This window comes from Ornithodoros turicata, chromosome 5 (genome assembly GCF_037126465.1).
Source record: "Ornithodoros turicata isolate Travis chromosome 5, ASM3712646v1, whole genome shotgun sequence".
NCBI lineage: Eukaryota > Metazoa > Arthropoda > Arachnida > Ixodida > Argasidae > Ornithodoros > Ornithodoros turicata.
This window is the reverse complement of record NC_088205.1, coordinates 52,728,063-52,745,632: the sequence shown is the minus strand read 5'-3', so window position 1 is coordinate 52,745,632 and position 17,570 is coordinate 52,728,063. Positions and strand designations below refer to the sequence as shown.

Here is a 17,570-nt window from a genome sequence, read left to right as displayed (position 1 = left end):
GTAAGTTTATGCTTGTTACTCAGATATTTTTTGTTGCATATTGCCGTTGTATTTCCCAGCATTTTTTTTCTGTTTCCTGGGATATTTCCAGCAAAGCAAAAGCGCCCTCAAAAGCGAGGGACCAGCGACACATCAGACTGGCGGTGCCTTGCTTGCAAAAGACGGTGGAGGGAAATAGCACAGGGTTCTGTGGGGTTTTAATGCACATCATGTGGGCAGTGTGCTCAAGGAGGCTGCGAAGGTGCTTGGATTGCAAACACTAATTTGTATAGTTAATTACAACGGCGTGTCTCTACTTGCCCCACCCGATGTCTCGTCTTGCACCGAGGATTGCACCGAGGGCAAGATGAGACAATCTGCATTTTTGAATTTTTTTGTTCTGTGTTTATTTGGGAACCGGCTACATCCGTTCTTATTTACAGATCAGAAGCTGTAGACCTCTCGGAATGTCCCTGTGGCTAGTTTTTTTGAAAACACTAAAAATAAAAAATTCCATAATCAATTGGAATTTTTTGTCTCATCTTAACCCACCTTCCTCTACAACGTGGTCTCCTCGCAACGGACGTACCCCGAGGTCAGAGAGTTCACTTCGTTCCATGTAGAGGTCCGATGGCCCTTGTGTGTCGTCTGGTCCTCCATGCAACGCCCAGCCACTCTTCTGAGTGCCTTGTCAACGCTCGTTTCTTCAACAATTTTCTCGACAGTCAGAGATGGGCTTGACATGGCCTCCACCACAAGGACCTGAATGTTTTCGGCCGCCGAGTTATACTGGACGTCATCTTCGACCGGTATAGGCGCCTGAGATCCTTAGCGCATTGCATCTCTTTGCCTGGTTTGCAGACATCTTGTAATTCAGTGCCCGGGGTTGCAAACTCCCTCTCAGCATCCGTGGTGAAATCATTGCAGGCGTAGTATTTGCGGAGTTTAACAATCCGACCAAAGCAGCGTTTAACAATTACGTCGTAATGAGCTAGCAGCCGGTCATATCCCAACAGTTCTTTCACTCTGCGAAACGCTGCATCGCACTGTTTAGTCCACTTCCATTTCACTTTCTTATCGATGGGGCGGTAAAGGCATTCCAGTTTGGTAGCGTTATTCGTTAAGAACTGATCATAAAAGTTTGCAATTAATAATTAATTAATAAATGATTGCAATTCTCTAATGTTGGATGGCAACCTCAGACATTCCTTGATCATGCTCTTGCATAGTAAGGCCGCTGGTGATTATGTCATCCAACAGCGAAGCGACTTCCGGTTTCCCTGCTACGAGATTTTCTATGAATCGTTGAAATATTTCTGGAGCCGCAGAGATGCCGTAAGGCTGCGTCTTCACACAGCACAGAACTCTGTGTCTGTTCAGGGTGGGCACATTCACGGACTCATCATCCACCTCGGGCGTTAAATATGCTTGGTACAAATCACAGAGCACACCTTTCCTCCCGCAATCGCTCCGAAAATTTCATCTGCTTTCGGAATAGGGTAACGATATGGGCAAAGGACACTGTTCACCGTCGCTTTATAGTCGCCGCAGATTCGCATGTTTCCATCCTTTTGGAACAACCGGTGTTGTCCAGTTAGAAACTGAAATCGGCTCCAAGATGCTTTCCGTTATGATCGTACGCAATGCATCGTTCACTTTATCACGCATTGCGAAGGGAGTCGCCCTCGACTTCAGGTGAGTAGGCCTAGCATCGGACGGCATATTAAGTGTCATGTTCGCACCGGTGTACCTCCCAAATTCTCTTGAAACACTGGGTAATGTATCGACTTTTACATTCTTTTTTCTTTCAAAACGTTTACGAAGTCTACGGAGATGTCTAATGCTTAAACCAGTCACGCCCAGTCAGACCTGGTCCATTCCCTTTTGCAATGAGTAATTCTAGCTGCGTTACCACCTCGGCATGTCTGACTTCGACGACAGCTAGTATTCTCAGAACGGGAAGCACTCCTCGACCACGTTTTCAAGATTACGTTCTAACGGCAGAGTTCCGGCAGAGTAGGCCAGTGCTTTCGAAATGTTGATCTCGTTCACCATGGAGTGTGTAACACCAGAATGAACTTCCACCTGGATGGTTTTACCATCCACACTTATAGAGGACCTGCACCCCTACGTCACTGATTACGCACCGACGCCACGCAAAGCGTGCTGGTGGGCTCTATCAGCTTCATCAACCTATCAGCCGACGCATTTTCCCGTTCCTTGGTCACCATAGCAAAATATAACCTAGATCCAGTCTTCTCGTGACGTCACATGTTTCACAACGTACCTGTACAGACAAGCCGAAAAAAAAAAAAACGATGCAGTGCACTTATTCCATGGCACAGCGGCAGTCGAATTTATGGTAAACGCTGATACACCTTTGTTTCCATGTATAAACATGATACTTTTATTTTCAGGCAGTCACCGAATATGCTCAAAAGAAAATAAAGGTATGCATATAAACGTTTCAGAACTATACTTTAGAAAACTAATTCAGGTCAGTTGGTCAACGCTGTGCACATGGATCGCTAATCGTGACAAGAATGGCTCCAAATGTTGCTGCCATATCTCTGTGTAACTGGAACGAGGACTATAACGAAGACGTGTGCGATATCCGCAGGAAAATATTTCTCCCATCTATCATCCATATTGCTTGCTGTTAGCTTTGCAACGGTACTATCAAGAATAAAAAAAAGTAATATTTCGCACATATACAGGGTGTTAATGTTTTTTCTTATTCGTTGCAGAATTTGTAGAAAAATGTAACAGAGCGAAATAGATGCCGTTTTAGCAGGTGGGTTATACGGCCAGGCGAACATCCTGTATGGCAGCGTATGCAACTACTGGACGACTAATTAATTAGGTAAAATTCATTAATAAACTTATTAATTCGATGTTTTCTGGGAAATGCGACGTAGCAGAGCTGAAGCCAGTCATTATTCAAATCCACCATCCCTATTAAACGGTCTGTGAAGCAAACTTTGAGATATAAAATGTCAAATTTCGTCATGCAAATGAGCCGAAACTAGAACAACGCGCTTTTCCAGCGCAGAAACGAAGTGACCTTCACCTTATCTGGGTTTGCCGGTAGAACTGCCGTGCCAGCGCCGTAGCGCGTTGCAGCAGAGGCACGTCGTCATCGTCGTCCACGGGCCGCCACATCACTCCCCCCTCAGACGCGGAGCGGTGCATGCGGTTGAGGTTCGCGTCGATACCACGAAGAGGAGAATGATGACGGCTCGTAGATGGTGGACGGCTGGGCATACGGCTTGTGCTTGTGGCTGTTGATGCAGCAGCAGCGGGATGGCGGGAACAAGAGTGCTGCGATCCGGGCGGGTTCCAGTGATGAGATGTGAATGCCGACTGCTTGAGTGGTTGGGTTGTTGAGTGGTTGCTGATTGTCTGCTGAGTGCGTTAAGCCCTTGTTGACTGCGCTGAGTGCTTGCTGAGAGATTTCTGCCGAACGTTCATAGTTGCTGAGTGATTGAGTTGTTGAGTGCTGATTGTTGCTGGGTGAGTCCGTTGATGAATGGGCGACAGTACCGCGACCGGTACGACACCGTGAATGCCGGTTGCCGCCAGAGAAGTGCCGGGGAGGACCATCATGAAGCAGGTGGAGGCCGGAAAGTCAGCTTACTGTGGTCTCCCTGCGGGTCCCCGGTGGAACAGTGGTCCCGGTGCGCCTTGCCTGCTAGAGGGTTGTTCGCTGCTGGTTTGCCGAAAAATTTAGGATGGTGAATGGCCGAACGCAGGCCCAAAAGAACCAGCTGGAGACGATCAGGCCAGGAAAGCGGTCTGCCAGTGGCGCAGAGGGCGGTCTTGAGTTGCCGGTGAAAGCGCTCGACCAGGCCATTCGCTGCCGCATGGTAGGCGGTGGTACGGCAGTGTCGGGTCCCGAGGAGACAGCAGAGCTCACGGAAGAGATGAGACTCAAATTTTCTGCCGCGGTCGGTTGTTACGGTGAATGGCACGGCGAAACGGGACACCCAATCGGCGACGAAAGCGGCGGCGACAGTCTCTGCTGTTATCTCAGGTATGGGAACGGCTTCAGGCCACCGCGTGAACCTGTCAATACAGGTCAACAGGTAGCGGTGGCCACGGGCTTGCGGCAAGGGGCCCACGATATCCATGTGTACGTGGTCGAATCTGGCGTCTGGAACGAGGAAACTGGCAGGTGGAATGGATGTGTGGCGGTGGACTTTAGCGCGCTGGCAGGACAAACAGGAACGGACCCAGGTCGCAACGTCCCAGTTACATCGAACTTGATGTTCATAGTTCGGGTCACCAAATGTAGAGGAGGTGGTGTTCATCTACATGAGTCCTGACCGGCGATGATGGAATGTCACAGCGGGCATGGACGTGGCCTCACACTAGGAAGGTGCCGGAAGAACTGCCGTGCCAGCGCCGTAGCGCGTGGCAGCAGAGGCACGTCGTCATCGTCGGCCACGGGCCGCCACACTACCAAATGCAACGGGATATATCCACTTCATGCATTTGAGGTAGCTAAGGGTACGTGAAAACTTCCATTAGTCGGCTGCTTTTCCCTTTCATTCTCCAATAGAGGGGCTTAAGAATAATTCTGCCGTGTCTTGGAAGAAATACTACCAGGCAAGCAATCCCTGAATGTAACTATACAGTAAGTAACCACAAAAAGTGCTGGAAAAGCCAATTGCCCACTGGACCGACGAGACAGATTTCAACTATGTCTGACGGGGCATGGTGATTCCTGTAGACAGCTCAAAATACATTCCCTGTCTACTCGACTCAAGGGTTTGTTTTGGAACGCACCCCCAGTAAGCTCAATCGCTCCAAAGCACGTGGCCCTCTCATGTCAATTGCCTGTCGCTCTTTCTGCGCTCGAGTAGTGTGTTGTTCTTGTTTCGGCTCATTTGCACCGTGAAATTTAGCACTTTATATCTCGAACTACGTTCCCTGTTCAGGGTGTTTAATAAGGGCGATGGATTTGAGTAATGACAGGGTCCAATTCTACTGTCTCGATTTTCGTAGAAAAAAACTAATTAATAAGTTAATGAAGTTTAGAAAATTAGTCATCGAGCAGTTGTATACGCGGTCCCACAGTACGTCTGCCTGGCCGGATATCTCACCTTCTGAAACGGCATCTAGTATTTTGCTCTGCTAGTTCTTTTTTTATAAAAGTTCTGTAACGAATAAAAAAAAGAACCTGTACACATGTTAGATGCTGTATATGTGTTTCGTCTGATGAACGGTTATGGTATTACGCAATTTTCAAAATTACATGGTTTACCAGATTTGAAGGTCAACATCACTTTTAACTATGCACTGCGACCTATACTTCCAGCGTACAGTGTGCCATGTACTGCTGTGCAGTGACATGACCTAAATACATATCTGTATTCGGTTGTATGTACTGTACCCATTCAAATTTGGATATCTCGAGGCAATCCAGCCCTCCGCTGGTAGGTCACCGGTGTACCGGCGTTAGCGAGTTATATTCTTGGACAACATGTCCTTTAATACATCTTTTCTCCTGTGGAGGTACTTACGCACTATTGCAAGAGGTGCCACTCTGCATGAATGTGTGATGTTGATTTTTCGTTTGATGTAGTTACCGGTACGTACATGTGGCCTATACATGTGGCCTAAAATAATTAATGCTCTACAATACATCACACAACGAGACGTTTTTAGCCATAGGGCTAACCACTATAAACACATTGCCCACATACAGCGCATTTGGACGCGTTAAATACTCATTTTCCCGGATACCATTAATCTATGGAACTCTCTATCCCAGTCGGTAATTGTGACAGAAGACGTAGATGTTTTCACTAACGCAACATATCTACGTGGTGTTATTATTGCGACTTGCATGTTCAGTATAATCAGACGCGATGCAGCGTTGTTATTATCACTTCTGTATCGCCTTCTTTTCCCCTATGACGGTCCATTAGGGCAAACTCTATAAACAAATCAAAAGCAATCCCTTCGATCCTTATTGTAAAGGGGCTCATTATTAATGCGTTAGCATTAGGGTCCTCGGTACGCAAAAATCGCAGCGTGGTCTGTCTGTAGCCATAGCGCGACGTGCACGCGCGATGAATTGAGAGGGAAGGAAAGAAGGAGAGGGCGCGTGCAGAGCGCGCGACGCTGCGCACCGGCCAGTGCAGCTGTGGTGGTCGACAGGTTCGGACGTATCAGCGTGGTCGCGCCATGTGAGTAGGAGCACCGGCGAACACTGATCTCGATTGTAAAAGGCTGGATCGCGGATAGGGAGCGCGAGCGTGCGGCAACCGGCCGCCATCTTACTGTACCCAAAACAGTCGCCGCAGCGATCATGGCAACATCTTGCAATTACGGTCGTACCAACCGTACCGGCAAGGATACAGGGCCGAAATTTCTACAGGTGAGTCATTCTTTATCAAGGAATAAATAAGCGTCCATTCTGTACATTTATTTGACAATTATGAAGTGTTTTTTGCCCAAAACCAGCACTGGGTGCAAGTTGTTTGATCGCTCTTCCGAGGTTCAATCGAACACACTTGCATTTTACCCGGCGGCAAATACAGTTTGAGTGCATGATATGCTGGAGAGAACATGCTACACTACACTGATATTGGTGTCATCAATATGTGCGAGCACTCGAGCGCTTTTCTGCATGCATTGCTGGCACGGTACACGGTGTTCTCTACGGAAGCAAGTGCACAGTCATTTCTTTGAATCACTTTCGCGCACAAGTTCAGTATTACGACGTAATGAGACCAAGAGAGTCAATCTTTTCCATGTATAGGTATTGTTTTGTGCCTTGGTTTGATTTGTGACAAAGAATCCTACGTAACGGTGGTGTGGTGTGACTTGGATACCGCCTTTGTGTCTGAGCTACGTTGTCAGCTTGTTGCGATAATAATAATTTGTAGCTTGTCGTGTTATTTGTAGCAGTGTTTAAGGCAAAACTGGTCTCTCAATACAGGTTTCCTCACGAGGGCTACTCAGAGGATCGTCTGTGTCATCGAGCATCATCTGTGTCATCGTCTGATGCGATCCAGCTTACAGATAAGTATCATGTTCCTCATTCACGGGTTCCTACTTTACGGGGAGGAACCACCTCATCTGCACGCACTGTGGTGAGCCTCTCTCAATTTTGCACATTCTCTTTACATGTTCGCATCATAGAACACATCACTTCAGAGAGTTTTATATACACCTTAGGCCCCTTCACCCAGCATTGTGTCATGGTGATGAAGCTATAATTCTTTTTAGAACAGCGTTTAAACCTTGAAAATTTTAAAAGATATTGAGATTGTAAACCATTTTCAAACATTTATGCAATGTTTTTACTAAACAACATATTTATTTTTAACTAGTTGCATCCTAACCAATGTTTTCTCCTTCACAGCTGCCTCGACATAAGAAATGGGTGCAAAACCTGAACAGTGCCCACAAACCTCGATCACCGCAGCACCTCCAAAAAGTAAAAGCATATATGTCACATGAGATTTCTAAAGGTATTCATACTATATAATACCTTGTATTAACTGTTGTACATCTAACCCACCTCTACAGTATACACCCTCAGGAATTAAAACTTGTTGGGGAACTGTGATCATTGTTTCAGTTACTAGGCATGCACATATATGCTATAAGAAAAAAAAATTATTTCTTGAGAATGCACTACCGTTGATCACACTCATGCAGCTGTAGGTCTACCTACGGCTTCTTGGAACTCTCTGTAGTTGCCTTAGCTGCAGGAGGGGTGTCCTCCAGCATGTCAACTACTTGCAAAATATTGACGTATTTAAGATTATGACACAGTTTGAAGGACTTCAATTCAGGAAATTTGCAGTGGCAGGGCCTGCCAGAGTGAAACCTACTGAATATTTTAGGGTGTTGAAGTGGCGGTTCCTTCAGGATAGGAATATTTTAGATGGGAGCAAAAAGCTTGAAATTAACAAAGTGTTGTTTGCATTAAGCAATTTGTAGTACACTGAACACATAAGCAGCAAAACAAAAATTTAAAATTCAGCATGTATGAAAATTGGGTGCAACAAATTTACATAGTGTACCTGTACATTGTCATTCCTGAGATATATATTGTCATTGCAGGGAGGTCACAAAACAATGAACGTATCGTTTTGTCACCTCCCTGCAGATTCATTGTGTCTTGAAATGCATATATGCAAGAATAAATGTTGAACTTGAAAAATGTATATTCTCTTTATTCATAGAGCATAACATCACTTATCTTCTTTACAAAAGCATATCGTGTTACATCTTTGTCACGCAGAATGCACAACCAAGAAAGCCATCTTCCACTAAACATTACGTTTGACATGATTCAGTTGATATCATTTCATAGACAGGGTACACCAGTGCTCCAATTTCAAGCTCCGAATCGTCATATTGCAGTTTGGAAACCGTACATGTGTAGTGCAAGAGAGCCCTCGCACATTAAAATGTAAGATGGGAGTCACTGTTAATGCAAAGTGACTCATATGAGAGAGACTGACGCTGAAGAAAAGTGGAAACTGCGGAAAGTGTCATAGAAGATCTTCAGAAATCGTGCCTGGTTTCACGGCAGTGCTACCACACTCCCTTTTAGATGACAATGATAATGATTTGAGTTTCAGATGTGCAGCTGCATTTTTTGCAACGTGCTCCACATAAGTGGATGACAAGCCCCCGTCCCTATGCAGCTTCGTTCACGCTGCAGTTCTATTCAGCAAAAGCATGTGAGTACGCGAGAAGGACATTCAATTTCACCAGCAAATAATCAGAGCAAATGAAGCACGAAAAGAAAAAGAAGTGCTGTACTTCAAAAGGAGATAAGTCTTGTGTCCCAAGGAGGTGTTACCACTACCAAGTAACTTGATTAAGTTTACATCAATACCTAGATTAACTGGCGTAAGCGTGATCTAATTGCGTGGAGTAATTGTTTGGGATGCTTCGGTGTGTTCATATTTGCAAGGCATTACGTCGAAGACACCACTGTCGTTCACTAAAAGACACTTTCTTGCTTGATATAAATCACACTTAACGCATACGCCTGTCTAAAACAACGGCTGTGATTCTACGGGGCGATTTCTTTCTACCATGCGGGTATATCGTTTCTGGGACCGTTCTTTGTGGAACAATTTTTGTCCAGAACGCAGCACGGGAGATTATATACATGGTTGTTGTTAATCTCACATCGTTTCTTATTGAAATATTGCCTTGCAAACGTGCTGTAGTACAATCCCCAGCGCTACACTGCAGTGACGGTCTAGTTTCGGAATGCAAAACATACCGTAATTAAGAATCGAACGGCAGGACACCTGTGAAACACTGTTAGGATTCATCAGTATACTGGCACCTTACAAAATTGTGTGACGACAAACAACGATCAACGCCTGCAGCGCAATAAATACTCACAATCCCTGTTGCCTCCCATTGTTTTCTATGGGCGCACACAGCGCTTTAGGGCCTCCCAACATGGCGGCCCGAATGCGTGCCTCTCTCCCACGAGCCCCTCTCCCACGCGCGCGCGATCCAGCCTTTATACATAGAGATCGGTGCCGGCGAAAGAAGGCAGAGGCTGCCCAGCGCGAACCAAGTTGTGCCGGAGGAAGCGCGAAAGGATTGTTTGGCTGCGGATGCTGTCTTGTGTTAGCGTTGTTTAGGGTCGTGTGAAGGGTCGTTGAAAGGATGTGTAGCGTTGTTAATTTCAAAGGGGTTTTCAAGTTTTATTGCTAACGCATTTCCGTCGGATCCACTAATGGATAGACCATGTTTTTTCATTCCCCACGTCACCACCGGCATTAGGGTAGCGTATCGCCCAGGCGATGAAACTCCCATTTCATCATCTCACAATAAAGTTGTTGTGCACATCACTTGCAGGTCCTCAAAGATTTCGCCTCAAGCGTAAGTATGCTTTCAGTGTTCACGTGAACGTTAGCTTATCAGCCATCTACCCATCACGTCAACGCTCAGAAAACATACCTGTGCCCAAGGGACGTTCCTTTGCGAGCAACCGCCGTGCACACGTTTGCATAATTTAACGTTTCTGTATATCGAATGAGAAAAGGAATATCAATTACTTCATTTCCAGTAGTGAGCTGGGCCGCCGCCCTGTTGAAATGGCGCCCGCCTTTTTCTCTGTACTCCAGGGGCGGATTCACAAACACGATCGTAAGTAACGATAAAATGCGCCGAAGACCTCGCAGCCTGCGACAGACGTACGAAAGGCGTCGTGAGCTGTCGTAAGCGGGATTCCCAAAGCTATCGTAGTGGAGAGTGTACCCCTTTACTCGAGGAGAGAGTAGCTGATTTCCTGTCACGTGTAACTCGGACTAAAACAGCCAACGGGTGCGAGACTACGTTTTCACTATGGTAACGATGACAAAGATCTGCTATCGTACCATTAGTAGTCGTCCCGTTAGAAGAAGTCGTCCGTCCCCAATGGACCATTTCCATGTACGGCTCGCTCCTGGCGGCGAGAAACGACATGATGAGAAGCAGAAATTAATAGCACGTGGGCGGAGCTGGCATTTTTTAGGATATAGCAGGATAACATTTGTTTTGAATGGTATAGCATGCTCCTGTGAAAGCGCACAACATGCGATACACCCCAAGAAAAACACACGAAAACTTGTTAAGGCATATTCATAACACGCCATCCCAGCAAACCAACGATGACTTGTGGACGCCCTCAGAACGTTCACCTCCGGACAATAAAAACTTCCCTAGGACATCCTTTATCATCTCTGGCACGTCTGTGGGACAACCTGTTAAGTGCCAAAGTCACATCCGGGCAGATCCTATGGAAGTCCTGATAACATCCCGAACTACATTTTACGGACCTGAAATGGATCTTATTCGTCGAATAATGAGCGTAGCAGCGATTTAAAGTGAAAAAAAAAAAAACAGCGGGAGAGACCGACAAAACAGCTCACAAAGTTGAAAAATATTTCCATGAACCCGTACTGCAAGCAATACTGCCCTACGACCATTCTGTCGTATTCCAAGACACTGTCCACCAATGCAGACCGTTTTAGCAAAGGTGTTCTCACCCTAAGCAGGATAGCGGCTCACTTTTCTGCCCCCTCTACCACGTAAGTACGCGGGTTGAAGGGAGACCTCAACTCTCAAGGTACTTCCATGGGTAAGACTAAGATACTACACATTGTTTGTCACGCGAGCTTCCACAAATCCGAGAGTCCTGTTCGCCTGCGAATCAAAATGGAGGGTGAGGTGTTTGAGTTTAATTCGATTAATTATAGAAACAACACCGACATAAGGAATTGCTTGGTGCATTCAGTTGGTACATCGGAAGTCGACCTTCTGCAGTGCTACACGACCCGCATTTCTTTCTCTCTCTCTTGCAATAAATGATCCATGTAACATCCTGTGATAAATATGATTCGGACTATTCTTGAAACAGCCCCGGCGGGAAATGCTGTGAATATATGGCTACGGACATCCATCCATGAAGTCCAAGAGATGTCCACCGGACATCCATTTCTGGATATGCACATGTGGATATATTGCGTATCTCCAAAGGAGAAGGTGTTCTGTCTACGTTCGCGCTTCTGCTTGCTGCATATGATATTGCATGGTAGAAGTGACCACAGTAGCCGCCAGTCAAATGCAGTCGTAGTGTTTGAAATATTATCTACTTCTCCTTTATGTTTTTTCGTTTTGAGAGGTTCAGCACCACAGGAGTGAATAATGCACCATTCATCATGGGGATGAAAAAAAAAAAAACATTTTGCACAGAAAATATGCTCGTAGTTTGAGTCGAGATCTACATCCAAGTTGGATATAATTTTAAAATCGCAGCGACATCCTACAACGAATCCTGATTTGATATCAGTGGGACATTTCTAATAATGTTTTGTGCACATCCTTCTGACGTCCTTGAAGGACCAGGACGTCGGGAGCGTTTCAGGATGTCCTTGGAATGTTAGTGGTTGTATGGGAGGTTTTCATGCCAACTATCATGGCGACGCTCGTACAGTTCGACGCAGCACATTAGAGGCATTGCGAGAATTTCAAAATGCATGCGCCAACACCGGCAAAGAGAAAGATGTTGGGGACGGAGGGCGTGACCAGCAATCGAGATCAGTGGTGACAAGTGAGTTCTTCGTCGCCATCCACACGGAACTATCTTTCTTCATGCGCCCAACGGCGTGAATGCAAAGCTCCCGCTTCATTAAACGATGCTTTTACGGTGGGAAGCGCAAGAGCCATACGCCGTCATTTATGAGTTTCATGTTTCGCCTACACACGCACATGGTGACTCACATCTTACAGCATCTTTTCAGGTCAATAAACATGGTGGCCGCCGCTAGATGTGGCTAGACATGCGCATACGCGTACCCAGAAATGGTATATTACGTTTTTACTACACGTGCTCTCGGTCTTTGGTAGCCATAATGGATGCCATGCAATCACAGGCGAAATGCTTTCGACGTCCAAGCAGGAATATTCCCAGTATGTTCGTCTCGGGTAGGGGGGTTCTGTAGGGGAGTGTGGCACCCATACTTGCGGCTTTTCTGCCTTTTTTCTTTTTTTTTTCCTTTCTTGCAGTCAATTTGGAGGGCTGTTAGAAGATTTTTGTTGTTGTCAGCGGGGTGTAGGGATGCTTGGAAAATCACAGCGACCCGATTTTAGGGAGCGCAAAATTGAATCAATTGTTGAAGGTTGTTAAGGAAAAAAGTGCGCCATTGACGCTACCGGGACGGTGTTGAAGGGTGTGTGGCAAGGTACAATGCGTGGGCACGTATTACGGAGTCTTCGTTTGCCGTCTCCAAATCCACCGCTGCCAAATACGCCGCCATCTTTCCTCGTAAGACCGCTCGGGAGATCTCGCAAGATTCCGCCGTAAGCAGCTAAGATTTCGCGACGCGCGCAGTTCGTGAATCTACACTTCGTCGTAACTTTTCCGTACGACGGAGTCACGACAGATTCCGTCGCACGAGCTTTTTGTGAATCCAACCCCAGGTTACGAAAAAGGCGAAATATCAAGCAAGCACTAGCTTTCGGACGGTTTTCTTTCTTTCTTTTTTTTTTTCGGCCAACTGGCGGCTTGAACAGCATGTTGATTGTACTGGCAGCACGCGATAAGATTTGGGTTAGAGTCTTTCGAATGGAACAAACTCATGAATGAATACATGATAGATTTAGAGTAATAGCCATTAGGAATGACAATGATATTGTAAGTCACAACAAGGAAATGAACTAAAGGCATACATACATGCATACAATGAAATGAAGTTTTCCTGCGCGTTACTTAAAGGGACTATCGCATCCGTCAAGGTCGATTCCGAATCTACAGCGCTATTGTACTCCTCGTTCCTCATTGAGAATGACGCCGAAAATCCGTCGCGGATTAGTACAGTGCGTTCTTGCAATTTGATATAATGTATGACGAGAACAGACGACGGATTTTGAGAGCATTGCAAATTTCTCTCTGCAAACGTCACTTGGACAAGGCCAATTAGCGCCCTTTGAACAGGACAAGGCCAATCAGTGAGCGGCAACGTGACCTATTGGCGTCCGACCGCCGGAAGGGACTAATGAATGGCGTCCGCAGGTCGCGGAGAAGTCCTAGATCGGAATGCTGTTTCCCATTAGCGTCGTATGTGTTTGTTCAGGCACGAGCGTAACACAGTGCTCTACGGAACATGGTCAGGTCAGCACCTACACTGGTAAGCGAAAGTCGGTGTAGTTACCGAGGTGTTTTCACTTAGTAGGTTGCGGTGCGAACGCGAAGCAGACCACCTTGGAGACAACCACCTGCGCTGCGCTCCCATACGTGTGCCCGGGTTACGTCATTCTTGCTTAGCTGCGGAGAGAGTGCGAATCTTTAAAACTCGTTTATTTAATAAGTACGCTGTTTTTGGAAGAGAAACTTGGCCAAGTAGACTGTGAAACTATGCCGAGCATTACCGTATCGGCCTCATACACACCTTGTCGGGTGCGATAGTCTTTTTAAGAAAAGATGTGTGCTTCCAAGTGACATATCTTTAAGAGTCGACATCCGACACAGCGGCGTGGCTCGAAGATGACATTGGTGCTGTTCTTTGGCACCGGTGCATCGACTAATAATTTTTGTTATTTCTAGCGATATTTTCCTGAGGAGGCTCCCATACATGTTTCGGAGTGTACGAGACTGGCTGTCTTCACTCGGCCCACACAATCTTGTCATGATGTGTGTGTCACTAGTCCGGGAAAGATACAATCACGTAGTTCCAAGGAAGATAGCAAGCAGGTTACTATCCCAGGCAAAAATCTGGAGTGGGACAACTTCAAAGTGGTTTATTGGACAGGTCCCACTTTGAGTGTGGAACCACTTAGTGATTGGGACCAGTTGAAAGTGGAACCAGCTTCACGATGGTCCCACTTGAAGTGGAACCAGTGGAATTGATCCAGTGGTCCCCTCTGTTAAGTGGTCCGGGATCCGGCCACTTAGCAGCTGGGACCACTGAATGCATGACCGAAAATAATGCGTAGAAATGCACATATTGCTTAAGTAAATTACCGTTTATTCTGCTAAAAGCATACACTGAGCAGAAAGAAATAATCAATACATCTCTACATTTACATACCACGTAGTATAAGTCTGATCACTCACTGTGTCTAGACAAAGCATATGCCTGACTGTGCGATGCACTCACGGACCACAGGGAGCTTTCGTTCGTTGGCCACCTCACATCTTGTATTTTCTTAGAGAAGATGACACGACGCTCCTGTTTTCCATGCAGGTCGCGACATACACCCCATTCCTCTTCACCGTACGTTCGGAATCTTCTTATCCTGTTTTTCTTCCCAGGCGAAAATCTGGACTGGTCCCAGAATGGTTCCAGTTGAATCTGGACTGGTTCCAGTTGGATGTTTGATGGTCCCGGAATGGTTCCAGTTGAATGTGGATGGTCCCAGCTGGAATTCCCGAGGGGGGTGGCTGGTTCCACTTTGGTGACATCAGTGGTACCACTCTGGTCTCAGATGGTTCCAGAAGTTCCAGCTGGAGCCTCACAGGTACCATTTTGTTCCCAGAATGGTCGCTGAGACTCCAAGTTGTGCAGCTTCCCAGCTTCCCCCTTTGAGATTTGAGATCTGATAAGTTTACATATTTCTACGATATCCTACTGAATATCGTGGAGACCTGTTCAACTACAGTCACGGTTTCTAAACGGAGTACTGCTAGGCAACCCTGGATCTCAAGCGCACTTCTAAAGAGTATCAAACATAAGAATAACATGTACAAGAAATGTCGTAAACATCCGTTAAACCTGTCTCTGAAACATAGGCATGCCAGATACAGTAATATGCTACAAAAGCTTCTGAGGGAAGCAAAGGAGAAGCACTTTCAGAAGGCTATTTACGAGGCGGCAGGGGATGGTAAAAAAACATGGAGAACAATTAACGCCGCTATTGGCAAACAACAGACCAACCGCCAGATTAACGGACTACAGGGCGAGGGGGGTGTTCTTGTGACGGAACCGACACTAATAGCAGAAAAGTTCAATTACTACTTTTCCCAGATCACTGCCCAGGTTTCATACTTGCCATGCGTACCATGCTCGATGCCGGTTCCACGTTACAACCCCATTTCCTTCTTTCTGGAGCCCACAGATCCCCAGGAAATCGAGTCTACTATTGCAAACTTGAGAAATTCTAACTCCAAGGGGCACGATAATATTCCAATCGCATTACTGAAATATATTGCTGCTGGTATATCATCCCCACTAGCAGAAGTTTTTAACGACATATTTCAAAAAGGCACCTTTCCAGATCAACTGAAAATCGCCAAAATTATTCCGGTCTATAAGAAGGGAGACACACAGTCACCGGGAAACTATAGACCGATTGCTATACTCCCTGCTCTAAGTAAAGTCCTTGAAAAACTTATTTTGAGAAGATTAGAAAGATTTTTTAATAAGTATGACCTCCTATCGCATTCACAGTTCGGGTTCCGCAAGGGAAGATCGACCATCTCTGCACTTGTAACCATTACGGAAAAGATTAGAAAGAATATTGACTCAAAATTATATACAATGGGGATCTTTTTAGACCTCAGTAAAGCGTTTGACTTGATTGATCACCAGCTTCTATTAATGAAACTAGAGAGATACGGCATACGAGGTGTAACACGCAACCTAATTGAGAGCTATCTCAGCTGCCGGGCTCAATACGTTTCAATTGGCAATACACGCTCTGTTGAACGTTCTCTATCTCTAGGCGTCCCACAGGGTTCCATATTGGGACCCTTCTTATTCTTAGTTTTTATAAACGACCTCCCTCAGTACTTAGAACCTAAATCTACGTCAGTCCTTTACGCTGACGACACGAACATTTTTATTGAATGTAACTCACTTCATGCTCTTTTTGATAAAGCAAATTCTACTCTGGAAAGATGCACGTACTGGTTGTCTACGAACAAACTTGTCCCTAACATTACGAAGTCAAACTATGTCCTTTTCACAACGCCCTCTGTGCCCATTAACATCGACGGCCTCAGTGTTATGCTTTCAAACTTAGCCTTGCTCGTGTCTCGTCAACAAAATTTCTAGGCGTCACACTTCAGGAGCATTTATCTTGGCGCCATCATGTAACCGAAGTCATGCGCAAAGTTCTATCGGGGATCCATGCATTATCAAGAGCTAGAACTCTCTTTTCGATTCAGACACTACTACTCATTTATAGGTCATTGATTGAGTCACACATCATGTATGCACTAGAAATATATGGGTTAACTTACCCAACACAGTTACAGCCTATTTACCTGTTACAAAAGAGAGCACTACGAGTAATTCTTTCTCTTCCGGCCTATGAGAGTGTCACGTTTGCATTTGATGCGTTGAGTATATTGGATGTATACAAGCTTACCCAGCTGAGGCTATGCATACTATTATTTAATGTTATCCATGGACATCTGCATATACAAAATGTTGACCTCTCATTTTATTCGTCTCGTTATTTGTTACGGAAAGATGAGTATATCCTCAATGCTCCCACTCCACCAACAAACTTTATGCTGCATTCAATTTCTTACCAGGGCCCCAAAATATGGAACACCCTCCCCTATGGTGTACGTGCAATGCGAACCCTTAGTGGATTCAAGCGGCTACTTAATGGGTACCTGTATAATGGTACTATACAATAATCTTTAGAGAAGATGTCTTTTTATAATGTCTGGGTTGTGCTAAATGTATAGGCATGTTTTGCATTTTGCATATTTATTGATATGTAAGCCAGTGTCAGTTTTTTAGCCATGTAATGACCTTTTGTAAAAACATTAATGCAGTTTTTCGTTCATGAATATCCTTTGTTATTATCTTTGTAGTCTTTGTATCTTCTCTTTTTTTTTCTTTTTTTTTATTGTTATCCATAAGACCATTTCTTATATAGGACTTCTTATATAATGCTGTCTAGCTTACAGGGACTGCTTTACAGGCTTGCCCTCGCAGTCCTCTTGAAACCATGTATCTTGTACTTTCTTCTAAAATAAAACAAACTGAAACTGAAAACTGAAAAAACTGAGATTTCATCTTGTCCACACTTGCCATGTTTTGTTTGATCTATTACTCTCATCTATTTTAGCACAGGCATGGTCTCTTTTTATTGCTGTTTAT

The 17,570-nt window shown here is 45.3% G+C and overlaps 1 protein-coding gene across 2 annotated transcripts in view; it reads left to right on the top strand.

Annotated features, from left to right (window-relative positions):
- Window positions 1-17,570, top strand: part of LOC135396041 (uncharacterized) — a 534,032-nt gene that overhangs the window by 381,509 nt on the left and 134,953 nt on the right. For both annotated transcript variants that reach the window (XM_064627099.1, XM_064627098.1), the window contains 2 exons: window positions 2,397-2,429; window positions 9,832-9,855. In XM_064627099.1, the coding sequence (XP_064483169.1) occupies window positions 2,397-2,429; window positions 9,832-9,855 (57 nt within the window). The remainder of the gene's footprint in view (window positions 1-2,396; window positions 2,430-9,831; window positions 9,856-17,570) is intronic.